The sequence below is a fragment of the Arvicola amphibius genome, chromosome 11 (genome assembly GCF_903992535.2).
Source record: "Arvicola amphibius chromosome 11, mArvAmp1.2, whole genome shotgun sequence".
Classification (NCBI taxonomy): Eukaryota; Metazoa; Chordata; class Mammalia; order Rodentia; family Cricetidae; genus Arvicola; species Arvicola amphibius.
The window spans coordinates 98,188,260-98,201,392 of NC_052057.2; the positions used below are offsets into that span (position 1 = coordinate 98,188,260).

Consider the following 13,133-nt stretch of genomic DNA (forward strand, 5'->3'; position numbering starts at 1 on the left):
ACTGGACAAACCGCTCCCAACTTAAACATGACCAAGTCTCCAGGTTGAAAATGTTGAACCCCATCCTATAGCGCTCACTCAGGACCACGATTCTGTGTAAACTGTCTCGCCATTGCTGACTCCTTCCAGACCCAGCTTCGTTCTCCAGTGTCTTCTCTTGGAGTTGTACCTGATTTTGTTGCCATTTCTCATCTGAATCCACTGAGGAATAGGACGATTTAGCTTTTGTTTCTTGGCCAAGAAGCGCTTGATTTTGAAAGTGTTGTGAAAGACACAGCGAGAAGGCGAGTCGGGCAGACAGCGCAGGAAAGGCCTTCTTTTTGCTTTTCTAGACAGTAGTTCTCTGTTCTAGAAACTCACTCTGTAGACCAGGCTGACCTCGAACTCACAGAGATCCACCTGCTTCTGCCTCCTGAGTGCTGGGATTAGAGGCGTGTACCCCCTCACCTGGCAGAGTATTATTTTCTGTTTGTTTTAAGACAGAGTCTCTTTCCATCGCCCTAGCGATGCTCTGTGTAGCTCAGGCCCACCTGCCTTGGCCTCTGAGTGCTAGGATTAAAGGTGTGTATCACCATGCTGGGCATTTTTTTTTAAAAAGAAATACATTTTGTTGTTGTTGTTGTTGTTGTTTTATTTTATTCTAATTTAATTTATTTTTATGTGTATGATTATTTTGCCTACATGTATGCATGTGTTCCATGTGCATGCCTGGTGCCTTCTGGGACTGGAGTTATAGATGGCCATGAGGCCAGTTGCTGGGAACTGAACCCAGGTCCTCTGCATGTGCAGCAAGGGCTCTTAGCTGCCAAGCTATCCCTCTGCCCTTCTGTGAGTATTACAATAGAGAAATATTGCGCGGGGGTGGGGGGGATAGAAAGTTTTCAGGTAAAGTTAACTCTTCAGGTGATTCTCAAAGGGTTAGAAGCTGTTTCCTGCGGGGAGCAGAGGCGGAGAGACAAGCAGGATTCCAGTAGTGAATATGGAGAGCAGAGTCCGGGGGCCTGAGGACCACAGGGAGCAAGGCACAGCCCGCATAGAGGAGAAGGTGGAGGAGGAAATGGGGAGAGGCCTGGCGGGTATCAAGTATTCCTTACCTCAAAGTACTACCTTGGTGTTGAGGGATCCCCTATTGTAGAATGGAGGGGAAGGGGCGGGGCTTGAGGAAAGCTCCTCCCCCAGTCCTAAAACAAAAGTTTTTATGTTCCAGTATTGGAAGCAAGTGACATATTTAATAAGCAGTGTTCTGTGCAGAAATTACAAGTCAGGCAGGTTTTGGTTACATTTTGCCTGTAGGTGGAATAGTTAGTCTTATATAAGTCTTGATCGTTAATTGATGTAGGAGAGTCAAGCCCAAAGTGGGCAGCACCAGCCCTAGGCAACTGGGTCTGGGTTATGTGAGAAAGCTAACTAAAGTGAGCCAATGAGCAAGCCATTGGTGATACAAGACCCTGCATTCATCTTTCTCCCCCTAGGCTTTGCTGAGCTTCTACAGTTTCTGCAAGCAGAGCCTAGGAAAAGCGCCACCGTGTGGACAAAACCAGAATGACGTTTCCTGGTGGGTTCAAGGCTAACTTCCTGTAATTCAGAGCTAAAGAGTTGATCAGGACAGACGTCCAGAGCTGTGAGTCTCCTCACAGCAATAAGGTGAGAGTGGGGGGTCAGGGAAACCTCCAAAACCAGCAGGGGTAGACAGAAGAATCTTCTGGTGGAACTGTGATGCCTTGCTTCATGGCAGCCTAGGGCAGGGAGGGACTTTTGCACGGTTGCTTAGTTTTCCTGAAAATGATAATAATTACAATTTATAAACAAAGAGGTAGCTTCGTTCCACAGTTCTGCAGCCTGGAAAGTCCAGGTGATGGGGCCAGCATCTTTTCTTCTCTGGAGTGGACCCACTACTACTTCAACTCATGGGGCAAGGGAACCTGAATGACAGAGACACACTGCCAAGGGACTTGCTTTACCTTCATATTTTTAATAGTTGGGATGGAGTCTTATTTAGCCCAGGCTGTCCTAGAACACATTATGTAGCCAAGGATGATCCTGAACTCCGAATCCTCCCACCTTCACCTTTCAAGTGTTGAGGTTATAGATCTGAGCCAACATGGTCTGTTTCTGCTTTGCTGGGGATGGAACCTGGGGCCCAGTGCATGTTGGGCAGGCCCTCTGCCACCTGAGCTGCACTCCCAGCCAGGCACGCATTTATAACAACCAACTATGGCAGGAACCAACCCAGTCCTGTGCAGTGAAAACTCTCCTGAGAAAGGTACTAATTGGCCACCCCTCCCCCTCTTCCCCCATCACTTCCACTCCCACCCGCACAACAATGGCAAAATTCACTGAGTTTTGGAGAGACTGAGCCAAATTCAAACCATAGAAGCCACACAGCTCTTAAGGCAAAGAAGGGTTGAAGGTTCAGGTTTCTGGTTCTCACAGTCCAGGCTTCTTTGCTCTGTCCTGTGCCTTTAGTTTAAGTGACTCTCTTGGTGTCCTAAAAGTAGCCTTCAAATGACTTCTGGGCCTGCTTCTTCCTATGCCGTTCCATCACAGCCCATTTGTGGTTTGGTTACTTCTCCCTCATTCTCCAGATTCTGTCTGGGTGATTTTGTCAAACTCTGCCCTCTCTCAAGGGAGGGCTTTGTGCAAGTTAGGCTCCTGACCCTCCAGAGAAGGAACAAGCTGAAACCGGTGAGCATTTAGCTTCAAGGACTAACATAGTTCACAGTGCAATGTGCTTTATAATATCTGTGACCCGAATGAATGGCTGAACGAGGAAAGGATCAAGAGTCTGGTCCTCCCACCTCAATGGCTTTTGGAGAGCCGAGCCTTCTCAGGAAAGCCTGGAAAGACCAACTTCTTACAGGTTTTGAATGCCCTGCTGGAAGGTCGGGTTTTATTTCTTTATTTGGTTCCCAAGCATGTTTGAGAACACAGAAGGGATGCGAGCTGACTATAAATTCTTTCTCAGAGAGAAAAGCAGTTTTCAATCAAGGGTCATTCCCAAGTCCAGAAAGCTCTTAGTGTTACTCGGCGATAAGACCACACCAGGTCTCCCAGACACCCATGCTGGTTTGCTCCTGAACTTAATAATTAAGCCATGTTTCTATAGAAAGGATAGCGGTTGTCCTTCGACAGGCTCCTGACTCTCACGTAGCAAGTGCAGCCGTCGTGACACCCTGCTCAGTCTCCTTCTGTGGCCTCACTCACACTGTGGACCCCCATAAGCACAGGGATTAAAGACAGTGGCTTCTTTACTGGGTTCCGGTGGATGCCACCAATGCTGTCTCCTCGCTCTGCCCATGGACAGCAGCCCTCCGCTGAGAACTCTAGCAGAGTGCCACGGGGCTCTCCTCTGTACAGTATTCTGCCTTGCCATTTGTTTTGTTTTTAATCTAGAACCTGCACAAACTGCTGGGCAATGGTGGCACACGCCTTTAATCCCAGTGCTCAGGAGGCAGAGGCAGGTGAATCTCTGTGAGTTAGAGGCCAGCCTGGTCTCCAGAGCAAGTTCTAGGACAGACGAAGCTACATAGAGATATCCTGTCTCAAAAAAAAAAAAAAAAAAATCAAACAAAACCCAAAAAAGAAAAGAAAAGAAAAAAAAGAACCTGTACAAACTTAGAAAGACCCTTCAGACATCCCAAAGCTGAGAGAATGAAACAGTGTACATGGTATAGAAGAAATAGTATTCAGGAAGGCTCACACAGGCTGCCATTCTGGAGAGACATCAGCCGCGTAAGTGCCTTACACACATCTCAACTTCCAGGTTGGGATTCAATATAGAATCTTCAGAAAAGGCAAGAAAATTTGAGGGGGTGTGGAAAGAAAGGGGCCGCAGGGCGCATGCCAGATTCCCAGATATGGGACCTTGTTACTACTGGTGATATCCTCCAGAACTTAACTACCTGAGAACAGATGTCTTGGCTTCTCTGTGTTAGAGGCTGCCTTCCCATCACTTCCTGGTCCAGAGACAATTCAGCAATGACCTTTTCTTAAGAGTGTGGGGAGAATGGTAAAGGCCACCCAAGAGTGGAACACATCCACTTGCCATCTGGCCAGGAGTCAGGAGGACCTGCAGCGGGCACCCCGGGAAGAGATGGACTCTGAGAGTCTAGTAGAGATCTGGGGTCTTTGCCTTTGAGCCTCTGAGCACACATAGTGAGCACACATTCCTGCCTTTCCAGGAAAGCAGCAGCAACTCCCAGGCAATGCTTCCCAAGCCTCTCCGTTGGCAGGACCCTGGAAGGAAGCGCACTGGACCCTCTGTGCTCTTTTCCATCTTTCTTTCAAGTCCATCTTGACAGCAAGCATTTGGGAAGCCTCTTCTGCATCCCAAACATGGTGCTGATTCACATCAGATCTGGACATGCGGCTGAACCACTTCGATCAATCAGGAGCCCTGGGACTTGGTCACCAGTATCTGAGGCATGACAGGATGCTCCGCTGGTTGATTTTCACCAGGTGTCCTGCACGTTCCTAAACATGTTCTGTGTCTTAGCTCATTTGAGCCTCGAGTGTCCATAACCCAGGTGCAGCCCATCTTCAGATGGGCTCAGGGGACAGACGCTGTGGCTTACCTAGTAATGGGCTTCCTAATGGTGGAGCTGACGCCCAAGACCACACTCCAAAGCACTGCACCACCAGCATTCTACCATTCGGAAGGCTCACCTGTGTGACAGAGACGAAAGTGGCCCAAGTCAAGAAGATGGCATGGCAGGACTTGGTAGGGATGTTTCAGGCAGTGGTAGAGAGATCAAGTGCGTGATTCTGTTGTCTGGGGGCATCCGTGACAGTGGTGACCACTGCTTGCTGCCTCTCCTCCCACCAAAGCTGACGAGACTGTTGGGGTAGGCTCTAAGCTCAGATGCCAAAGCATGAACTCCTGGTACTTAGAATGTGACAATCTTTGGAGACAGGTCTTTTAAAGAAGTCATTAAGATAACCAGAAGCCTTATTATTAAACTAGGGGACTTGGGCCTTCAGGTGTTGACAACACTCTCTGTATTCCAGGAAGTATTAGGGTCGGGGAGCTGCTGTGATAAACCAGCCCCATGTGTCACAGGCTGTGAGGGGACAGCATGAAGGGGCCAATGTTTTTAGTGTGGGCATGCACTCAAGGACATGAGTTCCCTAGCTCTTGTGACTCTCCCCCATGGGAAAGAGGCAGTGGCGGACTCCCTCTACAGGGGACTACTGTGAAATATTATTTTATCTAGGCAGAGATGAGCTATATTTGTTTATGCTGTGGACTATTACTTTAACTGTGGGAAGATGTGTTACATTTGTTTCTTCTTGCCTGTCTAAGGCTCCTAATTGGTCCAATAAAAATCTGAATGGCCACGAGAGGAATAGGTGGGGCTGGCTGCAGAGAGAATAAGAAGGAGGAGAAGATATGAGAGAAGAAGGAAAAGAGAATGAGGGAGAGAGGGACGCACCCAGGGCCAGAAGCCAGGCAGTCATCAGCCAGACATGGAGACAGCAGGAAAATAAGATATACAGGAAGAAATGAAGGTAAAAAGCCCCGAGTCAAAACATAGATGAAGAGGAACAGGTTAAGTCCTAGAGCTAGCAAGAAATTAGCATAATGCAAATCAAAACAACTCTGAGATACCATCTTACACCTGTCAGAATGGCCAAGATAAAAAAAAAAAAAACTCTGATGAAAGCTTATGCTGGAGAGGATTTGGAACAAGGAAACACTCCTTCACTGCTGGTGGGAGTGCAAATCTTGTATAGTCACTTTGGAAATCAGTGTGGCAGTTTCTCAGAAAATAAGGAATCAGTCTACCTCAAGACCCAGCTATACCACTCTTGGGCCTATACCCAAAGGATGCATAATCATACCACAAGGACATTTGCTCAACTATGTTCATAGCAGCATTATTTGTAATAGCCAGAACCTGGAAACAACCTAGATGCCTCTCAACCGAAGACTGGATAAGGAAAATGTGGTACATTTACACAATGGAGTACTACTAAGCGGTAAGTAAAATCAATGACATTTGAAATTTGCAGTCGAATGGATGAAACTAGAAAAAGTCACCCTTAGTGAGGTAACCCAGACCCAGAACAACAAATGTAGTATGTACTCACTCATAAGTAGATGATAGACATAAAGCAAAGGACAGCCAGCCTACAATCCACAACCCCAGAGAACCTAGACAACAAAGAAGACCCTAAGAGAGACATACATGGATCCGCCTAGCAAGGGAAAAAAGGACAAGATCTCCTGAGGAAATTGGGAACATGGGGGGGAGGGCGGAGAGTGGAAGGGGAGTGGGGAAAAAGTATAGCACATTTCTAACCAAACAATTAAAATGAGAAGGATTTAATTTATAAAAAAGGAATGATCTTAAGGTAGGGAATAATATAATAAGACTGATATTAAGTCTCCGTGTCATTATTTGGGAGCTGGTTGGTGGCCTAGAAGAAAGTCTGGTACAGGGAGTACTCAGCCTTCCTGAAACCACCCCCCCCCAAAAAAAAACCTTTCTTGGGTGTTTGCTCATAGATGTCAGTGTGGCTGGAACGAGGCCGTGGTGGAGGAGAGCCACTAAGCAGTAGCCTCACTTTCTGCCTCAGGAACAGAAAGCCCAGGGATGGAGCAGCTAGCAGGCTCTGACATGTGGCGGGGGTTCTGTTCCCCAAGCGAGAGACTGGCTGCCAGTGTTCAGGGAGAACCTCTAAGCCAGCGGTCCTGGTTTACGGCTTGGAGTCAGAGTCCTAGTTTATTACCTATAATAATGTTTTATAGCTAGCCAAGGGCACACAGCTCCCCAGCAAAACCTCTTCATACTGTTGGGATGTGGGTGGTCCTGGGACCATAGCTGGGGTGTAAGGGACAGCAGCAAGGCCTAGGAGAAAGCAACAGAAGAGAGGGGCCCCCTCTCTCATGGGATAAGAAGCAGGGCAGCAAGCAGTGTTGTGAAACCAGGAAGAGGCCTGCTGCCTGGTTTCACTCCCAGGTAAATGTTTGACTGGATGTTTGCCTTTTCTCTGAGTTTTGGGTCTACAGATCAAACTGGGCAGGCAGAATGCTAGTTCGTGGGAAGCCATCATAACCAAGAGCCCAAGAAACAAAGACGTACCCAGGACAGCAGCATACAGGACAGCAGCACCCAGGACAGCAGCATCCACGGGCACACCACCCGCGGCTTTCTTCAGCAAGATGCTTGCAGTCAGCGCAAGGTGAGCAGCAGAGGCTGAATGGAGATGGGCTGTTCCAGACAGCCAAGCCCTCCTAGCTCCTTTGATGCTGGTGTTTAACAGATACCGGGAGAAAGGCCTGGACTGGCTAATTTGCATGTAGACAGACATGAAACAGGGAGAACTATGGTAGATTTCCTCCCTGCCAGTTCACAGACACAGGGAGTGGGTAGAGCCCAGGTAAAGACTTATAGGATCCTAACTTGGAATGGGTGGTTTCTCACTATGGTTCCTTCATCTACTACTCTGGTGTAAAACTCCCTAGCCTTCCCCTTCCCTTTTAGATGGCTGTTTTAGAGTTGTCCACATTTATGGAGTATACTTTGCTGTTTAGGTATGCATATGGCACGCTGATTTGACCTCAGACATTTATGTTTTCTTTATGATAAGATGCCACCCCCCTTTGCGTTTTGAAACATTTGTTAACTGAAGTCACCCTTCTGGGCCTCAAAACAGTGGTGCTGACTTCTCAGAACTGTAACTTTGTAGTCATGGCTAGCCTCTTCTCACCCTCCTCCTCTGCCCTCCCTGGATTCTGTCCTGTCCTGTGTTTGTATGTTTGTGTGAGTCAGCCTTTGCTAGACACCCTATATGAATGAGATCATGCAGTGTTTGTCTTTCTGTCCCTGGATCATTCCACTTCCTGTAATGTCCTCTGGGTTCACCCATGTCATCTCAGAAGACAGGATGTTTATTTGAAGCTAACTAGTATTCCATCACTCAGATATACCGCATGATTTTGGCCTCCTCATCCACTCTTGGACCACCTGGTAGATTCCATATCGTGGCTATAGAGAACATTTATGAGAAAAGCAAGGGTTCAGGAGTCTCTTTGATAGGCTAGTTTCATTTCTTTTTCTATTTCTTCACTAGCAGAACTGTTGAATCCTAAGGAAGCTGTATTTTTGGTTCTGTTAGAGTCCCTCTGCAGTGCATGATGCCCGTCTGTGCTCTATGCCCCGCCATACAGTTCCTAAGCCGGGCAAGGGGCTGGAGATTGAAACACACAAAGACACAGAGACAGAGGGACAGGTCATCCTCGAAACAGGAATGCCCCAAAACTGTCCCCTTTATTGTGTTCAGGGGCAGTTTATATAGGGATAGCCATGCCCCAGCCAAACACACCAGAAACCATTCCCCTGCCATCAGGAACTCCTGAGGGTCTTGTGCTCAGAGCAGCTGTAGGCACTCAGATCAGTGGAAAAGGAGTTGTTTGCAAGAAATTCAGGATCTGGGGATTCACAGCTCCCAACATCCCTCCCTGCCCTTTTCCACAGTGGTCGTGCTGGTTACGCCCAAAGTGTGTAAGAGTTCTCCTCTTTCCTGTCCTCAGCAGCATTTTCTTCCACTAGCTTGTGGAGAACAGCCATTCTGACAGGAGTGGGCAAGCCCACAATCCTGAAAGGCTCAGAGGAGAACTGGAACAGAAGGGTGGAGAGCAGGGAAGCCCTGCCTAGGTAGCGGGAATCAAGATTTTCACTCTGACCTGGAAATACGGCAGATCAAGAACAGAAAACTGGCCCACTGCCTTCTGAGGTTCCAGGATCTGCTCAGAATGCTGAGGGCTCACAAGGAAAGTAGCAGAGAGGGGAGCCGTGGAAACAAAGAGGCGTGCCGAGTGTCACCTAGAAAATCAGGACAAGCAGATGGAACATGCTGTGTTTCTCTGGTTGTGGGAAGGAAACAGTGTGCTGAGAGCCTAGGAGAATCTGTCCCTCTCTCCCCGTGTCCCCAGTGGGCTCTGTAGCCAGGAGAAAAGGGAGAGGCTAAGGTGACAGGGGCCTGATGCCATCAGATGTGAGTTTCTAGAAAGGTCCCTCTGGTCCACATGGAAGATGGGTTGAAATGCAACAGGAGTCTCTATGGTCATAGTGAAGGTGATTGTTGTGCCCAGATAATGACCCCCAGAGAGAGACCACCAGAGAGGCCCAGACTATAAAAAGCAAGGTTTAATCAGCATAATACAAAAATGTTTGGAACCCCTGTCTCCAAATGGCCCCGTTACAGCCAGATAGAGAGGAGTTGGATCTCCTCTGTGGGGTAAGCTTTTAAAGGCATAACTACAAAGACACTTTTTGAAGCTGCTTTGGCACGGGTGCAAGAACTTTTGCTCCCTCCCATTTTGCTAAGTCAGCTTTTTCCTTGTTCCTGAGTTAGGCCGTCTTTATTAGCCTGTACCAGGTGGCTGGCTGGGCTGAGCTAAGTGACCTTGTGCTCAGAATCTCCCAGGTGGGAGAGGGGAAGGCCACTATCTTCCTGGGAAAACATTCTGCTAGGAAATTTCTTCTCGCCCCTTTGAAAATAAGGGGTGAGGGTCCTCCAGTGATCTCAGCCTGGGTTATGAGCATGGATGGAAATGAATGTGTTCCATGGGGGTGGAGAAGACAGCCGGAGTTGCTCTGGGTCTGTGGTGTGGCCTGATGGAAGCGTGGAGCCACAGCTCCTGCAATGAGGACCTTAGAGGAAAGCTGGTTAGGGGGCTGTGCAGTTGGGACTCCAGGGAACACTCAGAAAGTGCTCCCCAGGAGGGGGCAGCTGTCTGTAGGCTGTGCTAAGGAGACCCAGCCCATCTTGTGCTGGTTACCCCCTCCCCCCCAGCCCTGCCCCTTGACCTTGCAATGTAGGTCCTGTCCCTAAGAGCATCCTTCAATCACAGTCTCCTCCCTGGCTCTGGCTCTGGCCAATCAGGGCCCTTCACACAGGGAGGCTCAGGTTTTTCTTCATAAAACATGAGGTCATTACCCCTCCAAGGACCCTGGCCACAAACTCTCTACCAGAATCTTATGTTCAAGTGTCTGAAGTGTGCTTCCCAATTGGAAAATTTAAGAAGTGTTGGGTTTTCAACTCTGCTACCCAGTGGCGCTCTGGGCTTTTCTCCTGGTTTTTCTGAGATAAGCAGTAGGGCTGTGAAAGGGGCTGGTGGGAAAGGAGCTAGAAGATCACCTGCCCACCACACAGCCTATGGCGTCGCCTCCATTGGGTGGAAGGACAAGAAGCTGAGCGCTGCTGTGTTGGGCAGATGTAGGGAAGGGCTGGAGAGATGGCTCAGTGGGTAGGAGCCCAGCCCTTTCTTGCACAGGACTTAGGTTCGGTTCCCAACACAGGTGTCCAGTATCTCACAGCTCTTGGTAACTCTAACTTCCAGGGTCTGAATTCTCTTATGGCTCCTTGAACACCTGCACATGTGTAGAAACTCACACATGCAAATGATAAAAAAAAAATTTTTTCTTTGTTTCCCATTTCCTTGAATATGTATGGGTGTTTTGTCTGCAATTATGTCTGTGTACCATGTGTATGCCCTGTTCCCACGGTGGCCAGAAGAAAATATCATATCCCCTGTAACTGGAGTTGCAGACAGTTGTGAGCTGCCATGTGAGTACTGGAAATTGAGCCCAAACCCTTCCAAAGAGCCACCAGTGCTCTTAACCCATGAGCTCTCTCTCTATCCCTGATAAAATAAATCTTTAAACAAGGAATGGTAGGGAGTAGAAATGGACCCTTTCTTTTTCAGTTGCTCTTTGTTGTTGTTGTTGTTGTTGTTGTTGTTGTTGTTTTCCATGATGGCTGCTCTGGGCTTTTCAAGCACTCATGAAAACAGCCATGCATGCTTCTGAAGGGAAGGCAGCAAGCAGGAGCTGTCCATGTCCGTCAGGAAATAGGCTGAGGCAAGAAGAGAGGCCTGCATACAGAGAAGAGGGGCCAGGGAGAAGAGAGAAGGGAAGCAGGGTGTGGCTGGGTGGGCCCTTGGAATCCTTCTCCTGATCCTCAGGGGTTGTTTCTCAAGGACCTGCTGAGAACAGAGGGTCTCTGAGCCCCAGCGACCACGGCAGAGCTGTGCTGACACAGGACCATTTTCCTTGAGTGGCTTCTTTGATAGAAGAAGTTGGCTGCTCAAGGGGGCAGCTGGGCCATCCGAGCACAGTTGCCCTGCTCTGGGCTACGTTGCTGGGTTGGTCATGGGACCAGCACCCTGGCTGTCCGTTAACAAAGTGAGGGACTGCAGTCCACCTCATGGCAAGGGGCCCAGGGCAGGGAGCCCCTGATAAGGTAGCTCTGTGACAGTGACTCACGGGGGCAGAGGAGGGAGGGGCCAGAAGGCTGATCCTGGGAGGGCACTCTCCGGAGAATTGGCCGAGTGCTCTGGGGTCTGGGGAAGCTGTCCAGCCACTGGAGTTCCCTTCAGTTCTTTAAACACAAAACTAACTAACTAACTAACTAACTAACTAACTAATTTTACTCTTCCTCCTTCTCCTCTTCCTCCCCCTTCTGTGTTTCTCTTCAAATTTTGAAAACAGGGTCTCACTCTGTAGCCCAGACTAACCTCAGATCCAATATATAACCTAGGTTGGCCTCAAACTCCCCATAATCCCAGTCCCCCTCATCCCCACCAGTTTCCCAGAGGGCTTTGATTACAGGGTGAAGGTGCCCAGCTGGAGAAACCCTGTTTGTACTCAGAGCTGCCTATAGTGGAGGAGGAATGGAGAAAGGGGAGCTGAGGGCTTGGAGGAGGACCTCAAGCCAGAGGCTAGCCTGGGCTACAGAGAGAAACCCTGCCTCAATGTCACCCCTCCCGCCCTGAAAACCACCTAAAACTAAAACAAGCCTCTCATGGACTTGGATTCCAGAGACCAGAATGTTGGGGTTCTGTGAGCAGAGTGGAGGAGGTGGTTTCATAGTTGGGGGCTCTTTCTCCCCTTCCTGCTCCCCCCTCCTCTCCCTCCCATCCATTCCCCTCCTGTCTTCTTTCCTCCTCTGTCCATTGCCTCCCTTCCTCTGTCCCCAGTGGCTACACTATTTCCCACTAAGGGTCTTACCCTCTGTACCCTCACCAACACTGGCTGCTTGGTGACGACCCACACAGGTTAGCTTTGGTAACTGTTGTCCACTTAAGTTTTTTCCCCCTTATTTTAAGAAATGAAGTTCCAGATCATTTGTCCATTCAGAATTATAAGTTTTTTTTTTTTAAACTGTCCTTTTCTCTTTGTAACTAGCTCACTTGCTTGCTGGTTTTCAGACTGTGTTGCTTGCATATTTCTAGCTTTTTTTTTAAAAAAATTTTTGACTTCTTTCCCCCTCGCTCTGGCCACATGCTGGAGTGCCCGTCCCTCTCTCCCCTCGCTCTGGCCACATGCTGGAGTGCCCGTCCCTCTCTCCCCTCGCTCTGGCCACATGCTGGAGTGCCCGTCCCTCTCTCCCCTCGCTCTGGCCACATGCTGGAGTGACCGTCTTTTTTCACGTAACCTTCAGTGCTCTGCTCATGGTCAGATCACAATCTTCTGTTTGCTAGCGCTGAACTTTTGGTTTCCTCGCTCTAAACTCCACTCCTGCTCGTTCACAGTTACATTTATCGCTGTCAAATGTGGACACCCTCTTTTTCCTAGGCCGTGCCCAAAGACAGGGGTACAGCTGCCAGCAACATGCTAGGAGATGCGTCATGATGGACTCTTTACACAAAAAGAGGCATAGCTGTATGTGAGTTCGTTATAGTTTATACTGGTAAAACAGGTAAGCACACGACATACACACAGTCGTAAACACTCCCTGCTCCGTATTCCAGTTCCATAGAGCCAGTCGGTTGTCTCTGAATGGCAACACTGATTTTTGCTGATCCCTTGCCTCCGGGCAAGCCTTGGACTACAGCTGGCCAGTGAGCCTGGTTTCGACATGAGTGGTGGTGGACGCTTTATTTACATGAATGAGTCAGACAAATGGGGAAGAAACACGAAGCTGTCAGTGAGAAGGCCCTGCTCCATCCACGGCGGAAACTACTTTTGTTGAGCCATAGATACAAGTTTGTGAATCTTGTAAGAACAGAACCTCAGAAGAAAACAAAAGAAATCATTTTGGGGTGGCTCACAAAGTATAGCTACAAGTCTCACAGGCTTGGGGCTAGAGAGATGGCTCAGCTGTCAAGGGCACTGACTTCTGCC

At 48.7% G+C, this 13,133-nt stretch overlaps 1 protein-coding gene across 2 annotated transcripts in view; it reads left to right on the top strand.

Annotated features, from left to right (window-relative positions):
• Positions 1 to 6,980: 6,980 nt before the first annotated feature.
• The window catches only part of LOC119826206 (stimulated by retinoic acid gene 6 protein-like), a 36,114-nt gene continuing 29,961 nt past the window's right edge, over positions 6,981 to 13,133 (top strand). The window contains exon 1 of one of the 2 annotated variants that reach the window (XM_038347325.2): positions 6,981 to 7,185. In XM_038347325.2, coding sequence (XP_038203253.1) covers positions 7,166 to 7,185 — 20 coding nt within the window. In that variant the 5' untranslated portion in view covers positions 6,981 to 7,165. The remainder of the gene's footprint in view (positions 7,186 to 13,133) is intronic. The other variant, XM_038347326.1, reaches the window with a different exon arrangement.